Genomic DNA, 24,356 nt, shown 5'->3' on the forward strand with positions numbered 1-24,356 from the left:
GAAATATGAAAAACCTGATATCAGTAATTGGAAAAATTTAAGATTGGGTAATTAAAAAAACATTAAATCCCAATCCTTTGTAAACATTTAGAAATCATCAGATCAGGAACTGGAATATTTTTGTCATGAATCTGGGATTGGTACTACTGATATGTTCCAAAAGCAAAAAATATTAATTTTTTGTCTCCCATTCTGGCAAGTGCTGAAGAAAATATTTAGAACACATAGTGGTAACATATCAGACAGAATAAAGCAGCTGTTTATAATTTCCCCATTACCTTTTATTTCTTTGGTAAACTTTACCCTTTGGGAATCTGTCAGAGGTTTTTGTTGTTCTTCAATACTTTTGAAGTCCAGAACTTCACAGACAAACTCAATAACTGGCTGTGCTTTGTAAAATGCAGTTGCAGACACTGCAGACAAAAACATTATTGATGAGTTACAACAATACCAAGGAAATTCTTAGGAAATTAAAAAAATTGAACTAAAATTTTGCCTTTCCATCAAGGAGCAAGAAGAAACAAGAAAATACTTCCCAGTACCTACCATCAATATTTAGCATCATTTTCCATAATGAAGGTCTGACTGACTGATGGAAGCCAAACCAAACTTCTCTGCCACCACCCAAAGGATTTGAGCACCCTTCTGATGCTGTAAAGAAAGATCTCCCCACAGGAGTATACCTGCAAGACAACAAATAAATTCACATCAGAAAACTAAAGTAAAAATTGCAATAAATCCATAACTAATGCAAATTCCTTTTCACAAAAGCACAGAAATGACAAAGTTTAAAATTACCGAAAATCTGAGATTCCTGGCCAGACTCAGGTCACATCTCTCAAAACTCAGCTTGTTACAGCAAGAAATTGGCTACTACTCAGGTTTAAATTTAATATATCTACTAATTCCAACAAAAAAGCATCAATAACTTTTTATCTGTATTCTTTTAAAACTTCAGCTGTGCCTCCATAAGAAAAGAATTCAAAGTCTCTGCTATTAAAACAACAAAGTAACAATCTCTCCCCATACTCTGAATTATAGACATTATGTGAAGTGATCTAACAAATATTTCTGATCTATCTTTCATCTTGATAATTAAGTACTGCAAACTTAATAACAAACAAATCATATCCAGAGCCCATGTGCTCCTCTGAACAAAAGCGTCTGACATTCTGGGCTGCTTTCTGTGCTGTAAAACCTGATTGAAGTAATTTTTTTTTTTTTTATCCTAAATTTGAGGATAAAGTCAACATAAGGCTATTTAAAGACACTCATATTTAACTCATATTACCTGTTTAGAACTTTGATATGGGCAAGTTCAGCCCTACTAAACTTTGCTCTTTGCTTTCTAATTAAATATAATTTGCACAGTGATTTTAAGTGACTTGTGCACAGCAGCAGAATTAAGCCCAGTATCTCTTGGGTGAGACTGAAAATGCTGTAGGTCCCACTTGAAAAACAAACAAATCATTTCCAAGTTTTTCTTTCCTATCAAAATAGCCACACGGGGTGACATTAATGTCCCCCTAGCACTGCAACTTTTATACAAAATTGGAAATAACCATCCAAGGACACACAGGAACAGAGTAAGAAGTTGTTTTAAATCCACCCTTCCACATCCACTGTGGCCTTCACATTCTCTGATAAAATCCCTTTGCCCAGAATTTTTCTCCTGTGAAGCTGAGAAGCCTCAGAGCAAAGGAAAACAATTCTTATCTCATTTGCTTCTCCTGTGTTTTGCTCATGTAGAGAATGTGTTTGGAGATTGTTTACCCACAGGTGATTGTTTCAATGGATTCTGGTGTGAGCTGTTTTGACTCTTTGGCCAACTGGGGCCAAGCTGTGTTGAGACTCTGGAGTGAGTCACGAGTTTTCATTATTATCTTTCAGCATTTAGTAAGTATCCTTTCTCTATTCTTTAGTATAGTCTAATTTAGTATTCTTTAATATAATATAGTATTATAAAATAATAAATTAGCTTTCTGAGAACATGGAGCCAGATTCATCATTCCTGCCTTCGGCAGGGCATTTCCCAAAAAATACAATAATCTACCAACCTCCAAGCACTTCCCACCTGGGGAGAGCCTCCTTCTCCAAGGCTAGAAAAGGAGAAGGAGATGGCAGAGCCCCCCTGACCTGAGACACACACCCATGGGCCAGTCTGACTCCTCTGGGGAAAGGCTCCCATGTCCAGGCTGGAGGTGACCAGGGAAGCACCAATGGCCTCTTGCTGAGCCTGCCATTGCCACACAGCCACAACTGCCACACAGACTGCCCAAAGAGCCTCCAAAATAAAGTACTGGAATGCTCTTCCCAGGGAGGTGGTAGAATCACCATCTCTGGATGTGTTTAAAAACAAACTGGACATGGCACTTGGCGCTACAGTCTAGCTGAGGTGTTAGGGCATAGGCTGGACTCGATGATCTTAGAGATCTCTTCCAACCTCATTATTCTGTGATTCTGTCAAACACCCAAGTCACACCTACATCACCTCCAGGGCCTCCCCTCACCTCATGGAAGGCAAGTGCCTCATGACCACATCCAGGGCCTGGATGGTCTCGAAGGGGACGCTCGGCAGCCGGCCCGAGAGAGCATCGTGCAAAGCCTGCAGGCTCACACAGGACATCCACTTGATGGCCACCTTAAATATCCTGTCCTTTCCTTCTCCTGGCAGAGTGACCTCCAGCTCCACCTGCAACAATGCCAAACAACAAACCAAGATGATTCTTTCCATTGGAAGGGGGGAAATCAGAAGGCACAATGGATTCCTGTGAACAAGCCACAAAGCAGGGGAGCAGACAAAAAGCGAGGATGAAGCAACACCATGGATTAGGTACAGCCCCTTTTTACAGCTCCATCTGCCCCAAGGGGTATTTCAGGAGCCTGGAGGGCCTTCCAGCTGGCATTTATCTCCTCTGTGAGGCAACACTGCAACTTGGAGCCGCTCATATCAACGGGGAGGTCTCAGTGAAGATCCCACAACCTGATTTCAGATCCCTAACATGCCCCAGCGCTTCGCTCTCGTGTCAGCTCCTGCACGCCTAAAATAAAGCATGGGGTGTCACCACCTGCCAAGACTCATGAATTTCTGGTATTTGCTCTCCTCACCAGAGTGCTTTACATACTGTTGCTGCAGACACAGCTCAAACAAGTGAAGAAAAGAGCTTTAAAATGGAAAGAAAACAAATTATCCATCACCCAAAGACAGAAAACCCACAAAAGCCACCAAGCCAAAACTGTTTTTAAGTAAGAAAACAAAGAATAAACTACAAGCCCCAGTCCCAGTGATGGTATCAGGTAAGAAACAGGGGCACTTCTTTGCTATGGTATGCCCTACTTTGAATTTTTTGTCTAAAAAGCAGTGGCAAACTACATTGTGGTAAATTACTTCAGCCAATTACTTGTAATTATTTCTAATGCTGATTTCTCCTCTTTCTTAAAACAAAGGAAGTCTGAGCACCAAGGTTGTTAAGCTGACTAAAATTAGGGCTTGTCTGAAAGGATCAGGAGGTCTGGGAGTGACTACAAGAAATAACAAGATCAGAGTATCCTTTGTGCTGGATACAAACAAAAACATTGCATTTTCCCTGCTAGGGAGCTTGTAATTTAAATATAAAAGGCATTCACTTGAGAGGCAAGGTGTAATTAGCAAAAATAACAGGTGGCTAACAGCAAACTAATATCTGTTAGCATTTGGTCTCTTGCAACAATTTTCTTCTTTGGTCAAAAATAGGAAGGAAATATAAAACACTTATTTGATATATAAAATACTTATTTTTTATATACAATATACTTTTTATATATAAAACACTTATTAATATATAAAAAACTTATATATAAAATAAGAAGTCTTCCCATGTGCTCCTATAAATGAGTTGACCATCTATAGCAGGCACACAAAATTAATATTATAGCTGAATCTCTCCTCCAGCACAAACATCATTCCCCAGGGAGACTGGAGCAGAGGAAGGAGCTGCACAGCTGTGGGAGGGCAATGGGAACTGAGTCTAATCTGGGGTCACTGCTGTGAGTCTGGCCCAGGTCAGCCCTGCTGAAAGCTGTGCAAAGAAACTTTGCTGTGGTCTTCAGCTCACACAGGCTGGAAGCTTTCCATGAGGTCTTTTTTCCACCACACCATCAAAAAGTTCTCACCTTGCCTCTCATTTACAGCAGAGGGAAGATGTGTGTCACACCTGACCTGCATTTTCCTTTAAGCCTCTCCTCCAAATCAAGTTTCATCATTCTTGCTTGAGCAACCTGGTGCAGTGGAAGGTGTCCCAGCCCATGGCAGGGCTTGGAGCAGGGTGGCCTTAAAGGTCCCTTCCCACCCCAACCACTCTATACTTATTCCCAATACTGCTAATACACAACTCATCTGATTATTGAATGCTTTGGTGCCTTTAATCTAAAAAAAAAATATTTAATTTTACTTTTTTTCCCTCTCTTGGTATCAATTTACAAACTCCTTCACCATGATGGAATGGGAGATGAAGAGCAATCTGTGCTGCAGCACCTTGTCCCTGGTGGAACTAAAATTGAGGGATTGAAGAATTTCTATTCCAGGTGCCCAGCTGCAAATACCAGTAGAAGTTAGCAGAGCTGTGACTGCTGAACTTGGCCCAAAACAGTTTCTGCTGCTGGGTCTAACTCCAAGTGAGTTGAATTAGGAGTCACTGCTAAAATAAGTAAGGTTTAAATAAAACTTGCCTGTGTTTTTTTTTTTTTAATTAAATATTTCACCCTATTAAAAAATCATGAAAATATATTTTAAAAAATCCTTAATCCACATCCAAAAGTTCACATATACTTTTAGGCACTGCTAATCAGAATTTTTCCTCTCTCAGCAATATTTTATTTATCCCACTCTGTACTTTTGAGGACAAATGAACACACTCCTGTTTGGCAAAGTAAGCAAAATATGAAAAATTAGGACAAAGTAGTTTTAGATGGGAATTTTACTATGTCCTTTATTATTAGGGATACATTCTAAAGCAAAATACAAGATTTGTTTTCTTCTCTATCCCCAAATAAATGTCAGGATGCTACCAGGTCAACCCACTGCTAAATTGCAACAGAGTTGAAAATTTTGCAGCTAAGGGAGCTAAAATGAAAGGCATTTCACTGTCAGAATGTGAAAAATCATTAAGCCTGTATAAAAATCTCAAAGCTATTCTTAAAAAGAATAGGTCTTGAAGATGATGTGGTCTGAATGACTCACACTAATCAGAATTTTCACTGTTAAAAGAAAATTTACACCTGACCATGTGTTTTGGAGGAATTCTTAGTATTTCTTCTTCTCCATGAAATAAATGCAACATCACATGATTATTTATCATGCTCTGAGCATACAATGTACCTTTTCTCCATTAATCCAAGAGCTTTTCCTTCCCAGGGATTCAGAGGAAAACAGATTAACAACAAGCTATGGGTGTAGGCAAGAGCTGTTTCTATCATGTGCAGAGTCTTTAGCAATACTTCAGAAAGACAAATTCAGAGAGGCAAATTTGTGGTCACAGACAGAATTAACACTTTCCTTCTGGAAAAGGGAATAGCAGCAGGATTTCTGTACCAAACTGCTGCTCTGGTCATTCCTAATTACTGTTTTTCTAATAAAAGACTAATGAAGATGTAGGTTAAGATACATCAGTTGCTCTTGAACCTTGCTAGGTGAGCAAAATTCCAAGTTCAAGTAAAATTAAATTCCAGCTTTTAACTGTAGAAGGATATTTTAGGGAAATACAGAAGTAAAGCAGAAATTGAATACAAGGCTGCTGTTAGAGGTGACCTGGGTTTGCTGTGTAGAACCTACAGGGAAAGGGGAGACTTTTAATATCTTCCTACCTTGACAGTGTCCTAAACACTTCTTTCTTCTCAATATGTACAAGTAAAAACTATGAAAATATCATGTTAATATTTACATATTCCATATTTGTTCTAAAAGGTCTAAAAAAATTAATAAATTAAAGAGTGAAAATTAGGTACACTAAGGCAGGAATGAAAACCGATTTGATAACCATGATAGCCAAGCAGAAAAGTATAAAGAAGAACAAGTTATAAAAGAAGCAGAGCTGCCAGCAAGTACCAAAAAACCAAGCCCAGAACAGCCACTACAGCAAGAGATGAGGACAGAGTGCATTAATTAAATTAAAAGAGCAACAGGAGGAGAAAAACCTTGGCAATTTGGTGTCAGCCCTCTGTTTAACATCAGCTTCTCCACTACCAGTGCATAGTGCAAGTCAATTAAGACCTTCCACACAGACTAATCACTGTATGTTCATTAATCTTTTCAATATGATCCTAAATGCAATCAGATGTGCAGTAAACTTGCTATATTTGCTATGTACAGAACAGTCAAAAAAAAAACACCCACCAAAGAAAGCTAATCTAATTATGCTGGAGGAAAGTCCTAATACCTACAAGCTTTATAGTGGTTTAAATCATGCTTAAACCAATTTAGCACCATGTAAAAATTTCCTTCATTAAGCTAAATTTCCCCACATCTCATTTAAAACAGCTCAAGATTTATCTCTGTTAGCTCTTTCCTCCAGGGTAATGTTAATACATGTGGAGCAGAACAAGTGACAAAGCCCTTTCACCACGGGAAACAGGGGGAAAATGGGAGTTTATTGAAAGTGAGCCACAAATGAAACCACCTGAAACTCTCTCATGATAAACTCCACTACAAACACCTCCCCCAGTGACCCCCCCACTCCAAATGATGACTGCTCTGGCAAGACTGGGAAAGGATGAGATGATTTTTTGGGTGAGATGCTCCTTCTGTGCCTGTGCTGAGCAGACAGGACTGTTCCTGATGCTTTGGATTTTAAAGCCCACACACACTGACATACACATGGTGAAACTGAAATCTGGGACAGTGTGGCAGCAGGAAATGCTCCTAATGCCCCAATTCCTTTGTGTCCTTGCAAACAGTGTAACCTACAGCTGGGAAAGGCTGACTTGAAAGGCTTTGTTAACTCTGTCCCATCCAAAATGGTTATCAGAGCAAGGAGGGTCAACTTGCATCCCATGAAGTCTCATTAGATCTGAGGATTAATTTGAACCCTGTTAATCATGTATAAATAAACCATTTCCCATTTAACTTTACTTATTAAATGAGGAACTTCATAGTTGTTATAAGGTAAACTGTAATTCACCCATAATTTGTGAAGTAAAATTTAAAGGCAACTCTGCACACATCCAGTGTTGTTCAAACCCCTAAGAGACTCTCATCAAGTATCCTTCCACCTTTGCAAATACTTTGCAGTCCTGTGTGTCAAACCTGTAGGAACTGTAATGTTGTATGTGAAAGCAAGGAAAAAACCACTAAGTCTTTTAGTGATTCCTTTATAGTTTCCCAGATACTCCTTTATCAGCTGATGAAAAGTAATTGTCACTGAAATAGAGTCCGACCTTTACTGCATGGCATTCATTTAAATGAATTGGGAGGAAATAAAAATTACACATATGAGATTAGGAGCTTGATTCAGGCAGAACTATTAACTACAAGCACTGCACAGGCACTGAACATGAGACAGCAAACAACAGCCTGAACTATTCTATAGCTGCTGAATTTCAGAGGGCCATTTCTCTGTATTGATCTCCCCCCTTATGTTTTATTTTTGTCTAAAGCTGGAGACAGAACAGTCCTCCCTGTAAGTGTGCACCCCGGCAGAAGGGAACTACTGCAGTACCAAAGAGAATGACTGTGCCCTCCCTCAGGGACTCACCTGAATGAAAACAAGGCACAGAAAATTCAATCTGCTATGAGATCACAGATGCACAGGCTCAATTATTTACTAGGGCTTGTGTGTTTGCATGTTGCAACAGAGTCCCTTCCACTCCAGCAGTCAATGGGCACAGGAGCAGCCACAGCCAGAGCCCAGAGAGGTCACTGCCCCACCAGGAGCTGGCAAACACAACCCCAGCCCTCTCCAGCTGCCCCAGAGCAAAGATTGCAGGTCTTAACCTGTGCAGTGTAAATTAATTTGGCTGTCAGTCATCAAGGATTATGGAGGAGAAGTTCCAATACAGGCAACAGAGAGATGGAGGAGCTTCTTTCAGCTACTGATAGTGAGAATAAGCTTAGAGGGGGCCTTGATGAGATTAGTGAGGTGACACAACAGCTTCTTGCTGCCCAGAGCAGGATTTTCCTCCTCTCTCCCACAACACTCAGCTGTGCCGTCCCTTTTTCCTCAGTGCCACTCTGGAGACTGTCTGTGTCTGGGGCAGCTGATCCAGGTCCCTAAAGGAGCAGAAATCACACCAGAGGGGAGAGAGAGGGAGGAATGAAGGGATATAGAACAGGGAGTGACCACTGGGATAGCAGCAAGCTCACACTTGTGTCCTGGCAAAGCAGAGTGGCAACAACAGAGACAGCTATTGCAGAAACAAACAGAAAATCAGTTTCTATTAGTTATTAAAAATATTCTGAAAACACCACATTGCAATCTCTAGAATTTTTTTCTATTTAAAACTTACTTTATCTCTCCCAATGGGAAGTGGCATTGCTGTATAAAGGTTTTTTCTTCCATCAAACACTGGTTTGCGATCCCCAAAAATCTGGGTTTTAAAGTGCTGAACCATATGCTCCACTATTTCTCTGAAAATGCAAAAAGATTAAGTTAATCCAACTTTTTACTTTGAATATTAAGAGACAGACAAGTTCTATATTTACCAACAGAGGCATTAGGTAAATGAAAGGGTTGTCCACTGCTGCCTATTAAAGGCAAGATTTGACTGATCTGAACTGAATGCAACTTTTTCACAGACTAAACTGTTTTCTTAAAATTGCTATTTTTAGGGGTTTTTTTTAGATTTAAACTTTCCTTCCTCTTTTGTGTGAAGTGAAAGCTCATGCTCTCTTAAGCTCAAAACAAGAAGTGCCTGATAGATCTGGGGCTTCAGCTCCCCTGTCCTACAGCCCTTTCTGCAGAGGACCCTGGACCAAAAGCCCAGCAAAGGCTGAGAAGCTTTCAAAAATATCATTATCCCAAAAAATATCATTATCCCAGCTTAGAGCCCCAAAGTCAGGACAGCAGTTTATGCCAACAATGATAGTGAAATGTTTTGCAGCTCCCTGAGAAAAAGAATTTTTAATACATTTTTTTCATACACACAACAAAACTGGGTATGTGCCTTCAGTAGAGCTGTGAATATCAACAGTACACATTCATTTAAAAGTAGCTGGAATTAGATTCCATTTTTGTATGAACAGGGAAACCACTCACACAGCTCCTGTCAAACCACAGTGTTTACACACTGGTCATCCAAAGCAGCTCAGCAGTCAGTGAGAGGTCAGCTGGAATAATAACATTTTTTGAAGCTGGAATAATAACATTTTTGGATGCCAAAGGTCTTTTGGTCCCAGAGAGACATACCTCAGTGCACCTGTACTACCTAAAATCCATCAGCTGGCTGCAATCTTAACACACAATCAGGGCCAAAAGGGCATTGAGAGGTTAAAGGGGCACAGAAAGGAAACCACTGCTCCCCCAGCACTGCTGACAAGCACCAGCTCACAGAGGCTGCTCAGGCACCCTGACTTGGCAAGGGAATTAACCCAGCACTCAGGTAGGGATTACAGAGCTGCAAAACCTGAGACAAAACTGAACTCACTCAAGGAAAGAACTGAGATTGCCAATTAAAACAATTTCTTTGCTGTGTCCCAAGGTTTATCTTAAAATAAGATGAGGCCACTGAAACTATTTCAAAGCATGAATCAAACCTGACCCAGTAATATCTGCCTCAGAGTGTGACTGAATAAGTACATAACTGGGAGGAAGAAGGTATTTTTCAACCTTAAGATTGAGCATGGAAACCCCACTCTCCTCCTGAACAAGTTCTTCTACTTGTTAACTGCTTTATATAAAAAAATGAACACTTCCACTTGATTTATGTTTTCAAGCTTCAAACCACATCGACAATTAGCAATGGTGCTTCTCAGCTGTGGGTGGAGAGATTTTTAAGAAAAATAAGTTATTTTCTCCATGCAGAGTTAAGAGAAGAGTTATTTACCACTTCATTAACTTCAGCCCTTTGGGACAACTGCTCTACCAAGGTCATGTAAGCTCACCAAGAACCCTGGGCTGGCAACTGCAGGCAGATCTCACCTTGCAGAAATCCTCAAAAATTAAATTGAGCGCACCCAGAGTGCAGAATTAAACTCACATTGCCCACTCTGCCTGCCCAACCACCCAAACTGATCTGCCTCATGTACAGAGTTTGTAGCCAGACTGTATTATTCAGGAGCACATTGTCCCAGCTGTGTTTTCCAGTCCTGCTCCAGCTCATGTCTCAGTGTGGAACTTGCATCTACAGTGGATACACCCTGCAATGGGGTCTGCAGGGTCATAGCACAACTGCAGTAAAACTGAAGAACAAAGCTGACACACATGAGGGAGTAGAGCAAAAAATAAAACCTCCCTCTCTCCTTTGTAGAGGCTGTATCACATAAAGCAATGATAAAAACTACTTACTATATACATGTGAATTATAGAATCAAAATACCAGAAACCTGTAATGCAGCTGTAAAAAATCATCATTCAGAATTGGATTACATGTGCATCCTGCATAATCCTCTCTCTCTATATATATATATTATATATATATATATTTGAATATATATATATATATATTAATATATATATAGGATATATGTATTTGAATATATATATATATGAATATATTTGCACACACAGAAATTCATGTATAGCATGTATAGACACAGGTCACAGCTCACAAAAACCTAGGTGCAGGTGAGTATAGGAACATATACAGTAAGTACTCAAAAGAAACAAAACACACTTCAGCATGTGAATCCAAATTGTATTTTTACCACACTGCCCTGAGAAACATCCACCACAGCACTGCTGAATGCATCTGTGGCATCTCTGCTTACTGCAAAAGGCATTTCACCTGTGTAGGTCTGTACCTGCTCCTGTCACCACAGAACAGGAGTGACTAACTGGCCAAGCAGAGCAGGTCATCAGCAAGCACTGGAGGAAGAACTTGCTACTGAACAGAATCTGCCCTTGCAGTGAGAAAAAACGGCTTGAGGTTTTGTAGCAAGGGAGGACTGTAAGGGAGGTGCTCACATACACTTGAGCTGTGCAGCATTTGGCCCCCAGAGAGCTGCAGAGGAAATCTGGATCAGCAGCAGCAGCTGGCACAGCTGGAGTGGTGGCAGGGACAGGTCAGGAAAGCAAAATTCTCACAGCTCCCCTTATGAAAAAAGTGACTGCTCCAAGTGTTTTGCAGTGCTCCAGTGCACCTCAGTGAAATCAGCAGTTGCCTTGGGGAAGAAGAGAGTTCAGCTTCATGCACTTAACAACGGTGTTTGCTTTTGAAATTAACCTCAGCTCTTGACTAGCTGAAAAATTAAACTAATAATAGATCACCACAGGAAGTAAAAAAAAAAAAAAACAGGGCAGCAAAGCGCAGTGATGCTGATTTGTGAGAACACTATCATTACCAACTCCTCAGTTTAACAATGGGAATGCCCTCAGGTTTATTAACTCACAGCAGGAAAACCGTGGCTTTCAGGTGGCTTTTTTGACTCCACACTGTTTATTCTAGTGACAGCTGGTTCCACCCATGTCACCTTTTAACAAGGAAAGGCTTTGCTCTTGAGGATACAAACAGGCCACTGGAATCCTCCAGAGTCAAGGTGTAGTTATGATGATGACACTTGTGGTTTGCAGCTGGTGCCAAGTCTCATTCTCAAGTTTCACTCCTGGCAAGGCTGCTCCTTTTTCAAGTCAATGAAGTTGCACACTCCAACAGGGCACAGGTGCCGAAGGCAAGACCTGGCTGCTGTTTCCCTGGACAGCTGAGCCCTGTTTTCACCTTGCTCTCTCCTTCAGGAGCACAGCTTTCCCTTATATAGAATCTACTGATGAAGGAGAATTTCTTACCTGCTTTAGTAACTCCATAATCCTCTCCCACAAACAAATGGGTTTTGTCACCTCTTGTGAGCAGGGAAAGGTGGGAAAACAAGCTGGAATCACCAGCTCCATCCTGAAGGACTTCAGCCAATTACACCCCAATATTTAACCTTATTTAGGTAATAAGAAATCATTTTTATCAAGCTGGTTTATACTGACCCAGCTTAAATAGAGCTAATACAGCTTATCCATCTGCCACCAGTGGCTTCAATCAGCAGCATCTTAAGATTCTGACAAAATCAATCCCAGTAAAGATTTGGAAGAAAAAAAAAAGTATTTACATGTCTTATTAATTGAAGTGATCAGTGCAATCACTGATTAAAGCCAGACATCGTTCCAGACACCAGGAAGGGCACCTGGCTCCAGCTTTTTCAAAGAAAAACAAGACTGCAAATAAACTGAGGAAAAGCAAAGCACAGTGTTACCTGTTAACTCTTCTAGGACATTTTTCTGGCTTTATATCCAATTCATAATGGTAGATATCTATTTTAGGAATGTCCATTTCAAAGAAGTTGGCCTGCAGTTTGATTGTTCTCCCAGAAGTGCCAAAATCTGGTCGAGGAGGAGGTTTAAAGGCATATCCCTGTATTGGTGGTGGCAACGGGGGAGGAGGTGTGAGCACTGCAAAAGAGAGAAAGCACAACTTAGCCATCAGCTGTCTCACATTGACATTTCAGCAAATTTACAGGCTATTGGACCAGGGAAGCCCAGCATATTAAACAACTTAAAAAAAGAAAATAAAAGCCCAAACCCCGTTTTCAGGAGACCATGAATTCTGTTTTCTCTTTCTTTCTCAGGTTGGTTCACAATTTGTTGAATTTCCTAGCCCCAAATACTGAAAAAAATTTAAAATCAGTTGCATTTTCCTATACAAGTCATCTGGGTGGAATTTCACAGAGCAAGCAGGAAAGCAAGAACCAAGCTCTTCCTTTCATTTTAAAACAAATCCACCCACATTTATTTGAGCAAACACCTATAAAATGGAATTTCCATCACTTTCCTCTGTGCTGCAGCTCTCTGCAAAGTCCTGTATAAGAACTGAACTATATCCTACTGCTTCTTTCACACAGAAAACAGAGCAAATACTCTACTGCTGCTGTGCTCAATTCCTGAGCTCAAACATCAGCTGTTGCTCAGATAACATGAAGCAGAAGCACAGAGGCAGTTTGCTGTTGTTTCAATCCAGGAAAATCCATTAAAAATCCACAGAGAAGTGTGCAAGGTACCAACTTGAGCACTCAAAATTTCTGCAGCCGCAGTGCTCAGGTGTTCTGTGCTCTGGAGCAACAACAACTTGCAGCAAAATCTCCACACCTGAAACAAGCCAGGAGGTTTCTCATTACTTATGTAAGAATCCAGGTGTGGTTTCTTAAGATTATCAAATTCAGTTCTCTGCTAGCACCAGAAACAATTCACATCCCTTCATTAACAAATCTGTCACCACTTTTCCACCCTTTCTCTAATGCTCAGAAAACATCCTTCCATTTTTATTTATTCATGGCAGGTTATATTTGGTGGCCTTCATATTGAATACTCCTGACTGTACTTCTAGATTTAAACCAAATACACATTTAAGACTAAATTTTAGGCTATGCTCCTTCTGTTAGTCCATGCTCAAAAATCAGGCTTCATCATTCTCATCCTTCCAGTAATTTTTCCTGGGGAAGACTAAGTGATAACCACACTGTGCTTCCACCTCTCAACTGGAAAAGGCAGATTAATGAGCTCTAAACTGCTTTTGCCTGCTGTACCATTGCCTTGTAAAGGCCTCCAGTGACCACTCAGGGCAGGTGCACCCATTTCAGGTGTTTATGATCATCTCCCAATTCCCCATGAACTCCCAGCTACATTGTCTTTAATAAATCAACTTTTCTAATCCATATCTATTAACCTGCTGCTTGCTGAATGATGCTCAGATTCTCCTTTTCCTGACAATGCCTCCTATACCTCTGATGAAATGTCACATACTTATCCCTAACATTTATGCAATGTTTGCTAATGAACATTTCCTAATGAACATTTCATTTCAATGCTAATGAAATAATTAAACCATTCCCAACATCAGTAACATCAATGCCCCACATTACCCCTCAACACTTCCCATAGCCAGTTTCCCACTCATGAGTGTCTCCCTTTTTTTACCAGCCTCCTAACAGTCAGCACCAATTTTCCCAAGCACCAAATACTTAATCAGATTTGACAATGGGAAAATGATAGAGGGGTTTGTTGTTATTTTTTAAAAATCTTGTTTCTGATCTTATTAATTTTTGAAAATCTTGTTTCTGGTCTCCCAAACATATTCTATGGTATCCACCCTTCTAATTCAGGCTACTGAAACCCAATTTCCCTTATTTCCCCTCCCTTTTATAAATATTACCATTAAACACTGTGGTTCTCCAACACAAACACAATCAACACATTAAAGTCACTTCTTGCTGAAAATCTGCATTTCCATAACCTAAAACTTCATGTTTCAGTACTTCAGTTTTGCCTTCAATGGCAATATAGCAATTTTTATTTGAGTATTATTCATCCACATTGCTCTTGCAGGGTCCACAGCTGCCCGGAGGAATGGAGCCAAATATCACCTTAGTTCTTATCTCTAAGCCAACCCTAGATATCACCTTAGCTCTTATCTGTAAGGGAGCTTTGCCAGGAGCAGCCCCTCTGCATCTGCCCTTACCCACCTCCATCCCTCAAGGCAGGACAAAACACAGCTCATGATTCTTCTCAACCTTTGGCTCTTTATTTTTCCTAAATTCCTACACATCCTGATTTCTAAGACATCAATTTTCATTTTTTCCCGACACTTCCAGGCCCTCTGGTGATTTCACATTTTTCTGATGGTGATTAACTCACTCAGGTGGCCCTGCAGTCACCATTTCCCCTGTTTGGTGTGACAAATTCCCACTGGATGTGACATTGATGGAAGGAATCCTCTGCTGAGGACAGGACACCTAACAGAGTTATTGACAGCACTGCCACTCCAGTGGAGTGGCAGAAGTAGCAGAAAAAATACAAAAATACTCCTACAAATATTTGTACTTGCAATACACCAAAGGTTTCTGTGATCCACCTCCAAATCTGATCAGGAGGATGTGCACAAAGCAGCCACCTCTCCTCCTCCAGAATCCAGTTTGCCATCACTTCCACCCCCTCGCCCAAATTTTAAAATAATCTGTCTCCCACATGCATTTTCAGTCACTCTGCTGCTGAATCCTTTACAGATCACCACTGCACACATTTTTATTTTCATATTTCTGTAACAGAATTATTCCATTTGAAAATTATGTCCTAGTCATCAACTTTATTCTGTGATTTTTGTGTGTTTCCATGATTCTCATAACACCACCCATTACAAAATATTTTAATTTTCTATCCAGGCTCCTGTATTTTAACAGTTCCATTTCTTGTAATCCACACCCTGCATTCCACATTGCCTTCCACTATTACCTGGCCAACTGTTATCAATACATTGATTTCCCTTCTCTTTCCCAATGATTTTTATGCCTTCTAACATTTCTGTATCTACTGCCACATCCTAATTCCACTGCTCTTCCTTTTCTGTGCCATATTTTGTACATCATGACTTTTATAATTTTCAAAATAATAAAAAAATTACACTTAGATATTGGAAGTACAAAGAGAAGCATAGTGGAAGGGGACACACATCCCCACAAGCTATTTATGCCAAATTAAGAAATTCTGTAATTAAGCAATAAATCCTCCCTCTGCTTTAAAATGGGATTGTTTAATGCTTCACAGGGGCATTACAAAGCCATATCTGTAAATGTTCAGGGATCAGCATGGACACATGTTGCTCAATTCCTCCACTGGAGCTTCAGTGACAAACAGTGAATAAAAGTGAGGGTTCAGCCCCATTTTTGAGACTAAGATGAAACACTGAGAGAAGCACAGATTCCTGGGGAAAGATGTGAAGGCATTTTTATAACCTGCATGACTCACAGAGATAAAAAAGCACCAAGCTGCCCAGAGAGCAGGACCACTGCCACCCTCTATTTCCATCCTGAACAGTTTTTTCAATTATTTGGGTTTTACGATCCAATTAAAGGAGAAAAAAAAAATAAGGTGGGGAGAGGGGTGAAGCTATTTCTGGCTCAACTCCCAAGGCAAAACTTATTTAGGGCAGGGTGTTGCTTCAAGGAGATAAGTGCTGTTTATTAAACAGCAGCAGGGACCCGATAAGAGCTCAGCCTACATCTGAAACAGACACGGATGTGTGAGGGATGGGAACTGAGCTCCAGGGGCCAAACACCAAATATTGCACCCACCCAGCTGCACTCACTCCTTGCACTACTGCCTCAAATTGAGAAAGCAAAATCAAACTATCTGGCGTGGAAGTTATTGCAGCAAGCAGCTGTGAAGGGTAGAATCACAAAATGCTGGATTTGGTGCTGGCAGAACAGAGAAATAAAGCAGGAGGCACAATTGCTGCATTCAGTGATCCAGCTGCCCCATCTCCCTGTTCAAACACCCCTGCAGAACTCCCACCACTCGCTTTTACATGTGACAGAAGCTGCACCAATACAGGAATATTCTCCTTAGTGCCCAGGTTCCTTAGGAAGCTTTTTCAGTGGTGCTACAGAGGACAGCACTGGACATCTGAGCTGGAAGTGATGCCCTGCCCAGGGAAACCTGCCAAAATTCATGCAGAGACACCTTCATGAACACAGATGCTGCTTCTGGAGACAGTTTTCAAAGCATTGGAAAATCCACATGTATTCCTGGATTTCAGTTTTAAAAATCTGTCAAGGAAAGAAGGGACTAGAAAAAAGATGGAAGACTAATAAACTGGAGCATCCATGGAGTAAGAATTGGATGGATGGATTTTATCATCTCATTTGCCAGATGATAAAATGAATAATAAGAGCATTTCAGCCTTGATATGATGATTGAGACCATCAAGAGCCACATTTTCAAGGTGTGAATTAAGGTGAGCTGGGTGTGGAATAATGAGGTGCCCACATGCTGTCTTTAGGCTTACTTTTATCAAGAAAGAAACCAGACTTCCTATTATAATTTATCCCATTTACATAAACAAAATGTTCATAGCTATCAATCTTAAAAGCAGCAATTTCCACCAAAAAAAAAATCTGGAAAAGACAGATATCAGAAAAATAACAGTCTTGTGGCAGTTTTATGAAATAAAATTAGCAATCAAGCAAAATTACTCTGTCAAAAGACAGGGGGGGAAGGTGGCAGTAGAGGAAACCTGGATAATCATAGAAATGCTGTGCTAGTAAAAATAATTTTTGCAAATTGAAAACTATTGTGAACACAAGGCTAGCTGCTCTTACTGCTGCACATTACTGAGGATCAAAATCAGAGACAAAATGACTCAGGGAGTGAGCAGGCCAAGACACTCCCAGTCTATAAAAGGTGTGAATGAGCCACACACTCTGACAAGCTTTCACTCTAAAATCCACACAATTATGCAGTGATGGTTTTCCAGCACCATGTGCTCCATGAACCATTTCCCAGACTTGGACCATTCATTTCTTTTGTCTTTCACCATTTTTTAAAGCTTAACTGCTGGCCTGCTCAGCATGCTGGAAGTGCTGCCAGTCAGCATGAAAGTTGCACATTGGAGATTTTTTAGCAAAGAATTATGCAATTTTAATGTGCAGGCAGAGGCCTAATGAGTTTCTAAATAAGAAGGGGCCAAACAAGTTGCATGGAAGGGCTTGTTGACACAGGAAATCATCTGAGCATAATTACCCCAGTGCAATTATATCAATAAGTTTCCTTGTGCGGCAAGTCCTAACTCATATTTAATAACCAGGTGATGTTTTCACAACTCTCAGTAGGTTTTAGCATTGGGCTCATGCAATCTACATTTGCTAAGGGAAGACTCTCTAAAACCATTTTTCTAAAATCTCCAAATGAAACCAAGGTGAAAGAAGCTTTATTTGAAAGCATCACTTTGGGATAAGGTTTCCAATATCAGATAACGGGGCTGCTCTTCCAGATCACCACTGAAGGTGTTTCAGGAATAACCACTGAGCACATTCACTGCTGCCTCCAGGTCAGTGTCTGATGCCATCACACAGACACAGAGAGGATGCTCTTTGGGCAAAAAAAGGGATTTAATAACTTGTCCTCAACTACTGAGCAGCTATTTTGCCTCCAGAACTGCAAGAAATAAATCAAATGACAAATGTGTTTGTTCATCATGAGCAGGTTAAAAAGAACCAAGGCTGGCAAAGGAACACCCTCCAGCAGCTGCTGCAGAGAAGCAGAGGATCATGAACACAGAGCAGCACAGGTGGGAAGAGGCCAGGCTGACTTGTCAAGTTTTGAATATCTTAAAGAACAGAGTTTCCACAACACCTCTACAATCCGTTCCACACCCCTGGTAAAACAAACTTGCCTTCTACTCAGCTGGAGCTTCCTGTGCTCCAGCTTCTGCCCTGCTCTGGTGCACCTGCCACAGGACTGGCTCCATCTGCTCCAAAGGTTCCTGAGATCACCCCTTCCCCTCCTCTTCCTAAGGCCGAGCCCACTGATTCCCTGCACCCCTCCTGGTGTGCCACATGCTCCTTCCCCCAGTGCCCAAGGGCCACTGTCCCCTCCTGGAAGTGCTCTTTGAAGTGAGAGAAAGGGAGACTTGGAAAGGGGACACCCCACACCAGGGGAAACAGGATTTCCACAAATAGTTATTCAACTGCCAGTAACAGAAGGAATTCAGAAAGAATGTGGAAAACACCCAGTACGGACCTGTGACAGGATCTGTGCAGAGTTTTTTATGTATTTTAGTCACACATAAATAGAGCAAGAAAAAAAAAAATACAGGGAGTTCAGCCTTTTCTTTTTGGGACCCAACTAAAGAAAAACTTGGGGCTCTCTACAAGTTTCCTGACTGTCTGGGCTTTATAAAGAAGTTTAACTTCTGGCTTTCTGCTAAGAACCGTTAGGGAACGATAGGAGAGAGGCTGGCAGTGTTTTCTGTGAGATAAGGGAAACCCAAAGCTGCAGCTCACAGTCCCTTGATATTTTAGGGCCAGAGGAATCTATATGGGACCTGTAAGTCTGTCTGCTGCTCATTAAGGATGTTTTAGAGCCTGGAAACCAGAAGCTATAACATTCTTCATTAGATAATGCACAACAAAAATGTTACAGAGGTACCTATTAATCTGCAAGAACTCAACAAGCCACAAAGGGAGCAGAGGAATGATGTAATCAGATTTTCAGTTGTCATTTTTGTCAAAACCCCACTCAAAAGGTTCTTCTGGTCTCTCAGTGAGCAGCTAGCACACTTTCTAAGCACAGCACATTGCATGTGTCAAAGTGGGCTACAAGCAAGAGGGTTGGCTTAATATTGATGAGCAGAAATGAAGGAGCTCACATTTGGTGATATTTTAAGGTCCTTGCATGACCATTGAGATGTTTGATACTACCCTGCCAGATTGCTTCCAGTTTCTTAGTGCTGTAGTATGAAATTAAAGACCTTAACAAAAGTGAAAGTATTGGATAAACAGCACTGCCCTCATAACTGTAATCTCATTATGTTCAACAGATTACTCCAGACATCATTTTATTGAATAATGGGCACTTCCTGTGAAAGAATTCATGCAAGATTGACTTCCAACTCAACCCTTTTACCTCCTGAAAAATGTCCCTGCCCATGGCAGGCAGGTTGGACAGGATGATCTGCAGAGGGGCAGCCCAACCCATTCTGTGATGATTTTGTCTGGAATAAGTAACCAGTTACAGATCTGCAGCTCCCTTGGTTACCCTGATGCCTTTGTGACCTCTGTGGGACACAGACAGGACCTTTTCAGAGTGCCAGAAGTGATGTGATCACTGAGAGCAGAATCACCCCAGACACCAGAGGTGTGAGCTGCAGTCACACATCAAAGGGAGAAGCCAGACTTCAATCCAGCCTGCTTTAAAGTCAGGACAACATTTCAAAGAGGAATATGCAATAACAAAAGAACTGAAGAGGAGGGGATCAAGGAGGCAGCAGAAAGAAGAATGGAAGAGATCAAGGCTCCAGCAGAAAGCTCTTTCCAGCCTACAAGCTGCTTCTGGACAATGTCAACCAGCAAAAGGCACCAAGTGTTAGTACTCTGCTTTCCTCCCACATTCTCCTTGCAGCCTTGACCTTCCAAGTCAGCCTCCAAATTTCTGACTGTCAACAAGCTGCTTCTCAGCACCTGCAAGTGGGGTGAGCAGTGGCAGAGCACCCCCAGAGCACCCAAAGTGCAGAACTTCTACCCTCACTGCTCACAAACCAGGTGCCTCAACCCATCCCTGCATGTGGAATTTGACCAAGTCCTACCAGAACCCTCCTTAAGGGCCAGAGAAATGCTTTTAATTACAAGCTGCAGCTTGAATTAAGCCATCCAAAAGAGAGCCTCAGCCAAACAATGGAGAGATGCTTATGGCTTACCCACAAGTCAGCAGCCCAGTTTGAAGTTAAATGTGAATTCAAAGTACAAAATAACCCCATCTTCAGACAAGCTTCTACTCAATGAAGGGGGAAATGGAGAACATTCTTAGTGCTTTTTATCACATTTGACCATCATGATTCATTCCCTTTTCCATGCCTTAGAAAATGCTGAACTAACTCCAGATGTCTTTCCTAACAATTTGAAATACAGAATATAATGGTATTCTCTGCATTCATAAAAAGCAATGCCTCCATTCAATACAACCTCTGTTCTTTGCCATTTCAAAAGACCCAAAGTGAATAAACACATATTTTATGAGGGAACAAAAAACCCCAACCCACCTACCAGCACCTATTGCTCCCTTCAGGCTGCTTCTCCTCCAGAGAAGGTAAGACCAGAAGTTCCATATTCATCACCCCACATCATGCTTCCCTTACCCCTTGTTTGCATTTAGGATAGGAAAGAAATGTGGCTCCCCCTCCTCCTGTACTAGCAGACACTTGGAACTGCACAGGTGTGTAGGGAACAGCCCAACCCACCCTGCACTGGGTTACTTGGTTTGGTTTTGGGTCACTATGAGGCTGGTAAAGCATGACTTCTTCATCCATCAGGATTGAGCCTCCCAAAAAACTTCACACACAGCCTCAAATTTCCATCACCGCTTGGTGTGAACATGAGACAGACAGACAGACAGCAATTCTCTCCAGTCCCCAGGAGCCACAGTGAATCCAGTGCTGCAGGTGCAGAGCTGAGCTCAGCAGGGACACCCAGCCCCGTCTTTAGGCACTTGCACACCTGCACACCCAGCTGCCACCACACAGCACCTCCAGAGCTGCACAGCTCACCCTGTGAGAGAGTGTAAAAGAGGATTTTTGTCCTGCTCAGACACAGTAAGAACTGCTCTCTGCACTACAGCCCATGAGGGGATGCTGGAGAGATCAAATCCCCCAAAGCAGAGTCAGAGCTCTCAGCAGTGCTGCTCCCCCACCATCACCCCCATCCTCTCCTCCTGCATTTCCAGAGCCACCAGTGCCCACAGCTCCACTGAATTTATGAGTTTCATGGCTCAGGCTCTGTTCCATGGCCACTGGCATGGTTTTCCATGAGCTGGGCCTCACCAGCTGGGAGCTGGTGCCACAGAGGCCCCAGATCCACGTTCCCTGTGGGATCTGCATTGTGCACAACTTAATGAAACACAGAAGTGATTTGTGCTCAGCTAACTAAAGAAAGAAGTTAGGATGGTTCTGCTTTGAGCTGTACCTTTGCAAGCACATTTCATACCCACACAGGCTTTCGCTGGCAGTGGTTTTGTGCAAAATGTAAAAATAAAAATTAGGTTTTCTTCATTCCTTAACAGTTTTTAATATACAAAACTCAACTGCAGAGCTGTAATTCAGAAGTAGTCGTGTCTTCCTTGGGAAAAAAAACAATCTTTTCCCATACCCACACTGGATTAATCTACAAACACATGAACACTCTCGTGGTTTAGGTTCAGAATAGAAAATTCCCAGCTAAGAACCAAGGTTATGCTTTATTTTATCATTTCAGACAGTGGGAGCAGCTGTAGCAGCATCTTCAACATGCAGCAGTATCTCCTGTGGTTTCCAGAGATAGGGCTGTGGTTTCCAGCATCACTGCAAAGAGGGCAAAATGCAGGTTCCTAATCATGGAATAACTGAGCTATTACAGAGTGTGGGCTGGCAGCACAAGTCCCCTATCAGAATTTGTTTTTTCCATTACACCTCAGGGTTTTTTCCTCCACCTGCTTCTTGTAAGCAACTGATGTTCTCATATTACCTGATACAAACTAAAACTCAGCTGTGAAACATTAAAAAAGCCACATAAAAGTTTGATACAGAGAGGCCTCCCTGAAATTTGGCATTAATGGGAATTTGCAAGTCAAACAATTAGGAAAAAACCACCACTAGTGTGTTCTTATCACATATGGAGACCCAGACAACAAAGCTTCATTTCCCTGCCTTGGCAGGAAGTTTCCTCCTCCTGAAAGGAGCTCTGACTTTTAAACAACACACCCTTATGCAAATATTCTGAATCCTATGAGTTATTGCTAAAAATTCCCTCATTAAACACTGAAGCTCTTCCCAAAATGAAATGCACTGGTTCACTGAGAAATTAATTCCTCTGCATTGTCATTTCTACATGAACCTGGATTTCTGCTCTGTTTTATTTTTTGTTTTGCTTATGGTTTGGAGGGTTGGTGGTTTTCAGGGTTTTCTATTTAAACCCATGTCTCTCAGTAGAGAGAGTTCTATTTCACAACAGAAATATTCAGCAGAGCTGAAGTTGACAACATAATTTGAGAAAGTTTCTGTTTCACTGGCAGTAAAAAACCACAAATAAGAGAAACCCCCTGCTCTCCCAAAGCCTTGTGCCCCATGAGGATTTCTGATCTGATGGAGGAGGAGGATGGGGCAAGAGTGCAAAACCAACAGAGAAATTAATAAAAAAAGCCCACAAAAAACAGCAGAAAGGGAGCATTCAGTGCAAACCACAAGCTGTATGAAAGGACAGAGAAAAGTTCATTATCAAAGTCAAGAACACAGCAACACTTAGACAGGAACTCACCCTCTCTATGAACAGATGCCTGGCCCTTAATAGCAAACACTTGCTAAACAAGTTTCAGAAGGTATATAATGAGGCCCCAGTAATAATTGTGTTTTAAAGTTTTATTCATCTACATGACAGGTTTAACTTCAAACAATTTTTTGATTGATCTGGCTAAGCCAGTGAAACCCCCACTCTTGGGAATTCTCCTAAAATTGGCTTATTTAAAATAAATCTAAATTAGCACCTCCACACACACTTCCTACTACTAAATTAAAATTTCATTATTTTCTCACATTAATAAGCTCTTGTGTAAATTTAATGAGTTAACTAGGAACATAAAAAAGCATTGCTGAGACAAAAAGTTGCCATTTTCTGACATGAGCAGCTCAAACAGAGCCACCCATGGTGTCCAACACTGCCAAGGCACAAAAGAATTTCTTTTTTCCTAGACTATATACAAAATCATAAATATCACTTGATACACTTGATAAGTTTCAGAAGTTTCAAGCTTCCCAAAATAACAAGCTGAGATTTGTTTATTTCTCAAAAAAAAGAAAATTTCAGTTTTGCTCTCCATCTGCTTGTGTCACACCCAACACAGGCTGGAAGTGACACAAGGAGACAATAAATTCATGTACTGTTTAAACACACAGTCTTCAGAACTCACACATATTTTATTAAGAATATTCTCCACCTTCTGATCATAAAGCAGCTTGTACAAGGGAATTCAATCAGGTTGTGCCAGGAGAGCTTTTGGGAAAAACTGTAGGGCTCAAAACTGCAGATGTAGAGCCCATAAATGGAGTTATTCTGCATCTCTGAGAAGTTAAATATTGTAATGCTGGTCCCAAAGAGAGAGACCTGCATGACTCCAGACTTACTAATGTTGGGACCTGCTCCCCAACATTTTCACTACAGAGGACAATAAACTCCCACACAAGACAGAACACAAGTGAAAAAATAGAACAGGACAAACAAATTACAAATTACAACAAATCACTCTCACCACACCCGTGATTAAAAAAATAAATAAATCCCTTTCACAACCCAAACAGTAACAAAATTTGGTAGCACTGTGGACAGCTCAATGAGTACCCAATTCAAAAGAAAAACCTCAAAGCAAGCCTTGGACTGACTGGATTATTCCAGGACCCACAGTATTTTCTCATCTAAATCAGTGGGTTGCTTCCACCTTGGCTGGGTCCAGTTTTGTGAAGTCATACAGTAAAAAAAAATAAAGAAATAAAACCAAACAAAACTTTCCTTCCTAGAAAGCCTGGACACCAGGTGCCACGTGGCTTCACAGCTGCAGCACAGCTACAAAGCAGGGCATTTAGGAGAGGCAATTTTGCTTAGTATGAAATGCAAAGACAGAGTACAGAAACAAATGAAATAATGCTCACACAAAAACTTGTTATTTGTAAGCACCAAA

The 24,356-nt window shown here is 41.1% G+C and overlaps 1 protein-coding gene across 1 annotated transcript in view; it reads right to left on the bottom strand.

Annotated features, from left to right (window-relative positions):
- Positions 1-24,356, bottom strand: part of AGO2 (argonaute RISC catalytic component 2) — a 56,504-nt gene that overhangs the window by 27,012 nt on the left and 5,136 nt on the right. Inside the window, exons 2-6 of the mRNA XM_058815418.1 lie at positions 12,368-12,563; positions 8,479-8,599; positions 2,511-2,692; positions 547-683; positions 279-413 (exon numbers count right to left, since the gene is read on the bottom strand). Coding sequence (XP_058671401.1) covers positions 279-413; positions 547-683; positions 2,511-2,692; positions 8,479-8,599; positions 12,368-12,563 — 771 coding nt within the window. The remainder of the gene's footprint in view (positions 1-278; positions 414-546; positions 684-2,510; positions 2,693-8,478; positions 8,600-12,367; positions 12,564-24,356) is intronic.

Source organism: Ammospiza caudacuta, chromosome 1, assembly GCF_027887145.1.
Source record: "Ammospiza caudacuta isolate bAmmCau1 chromosome 1, bAmmCau1.pri, whole genome shotgun sequence".
In the NCBI taxonomy this organism is placed as follows: Eukaryota; Metazoa; Chordata; class Aves; order Passeriformes; family Passerellidae; genus Ammospiza; species Ammospiza caudacuta.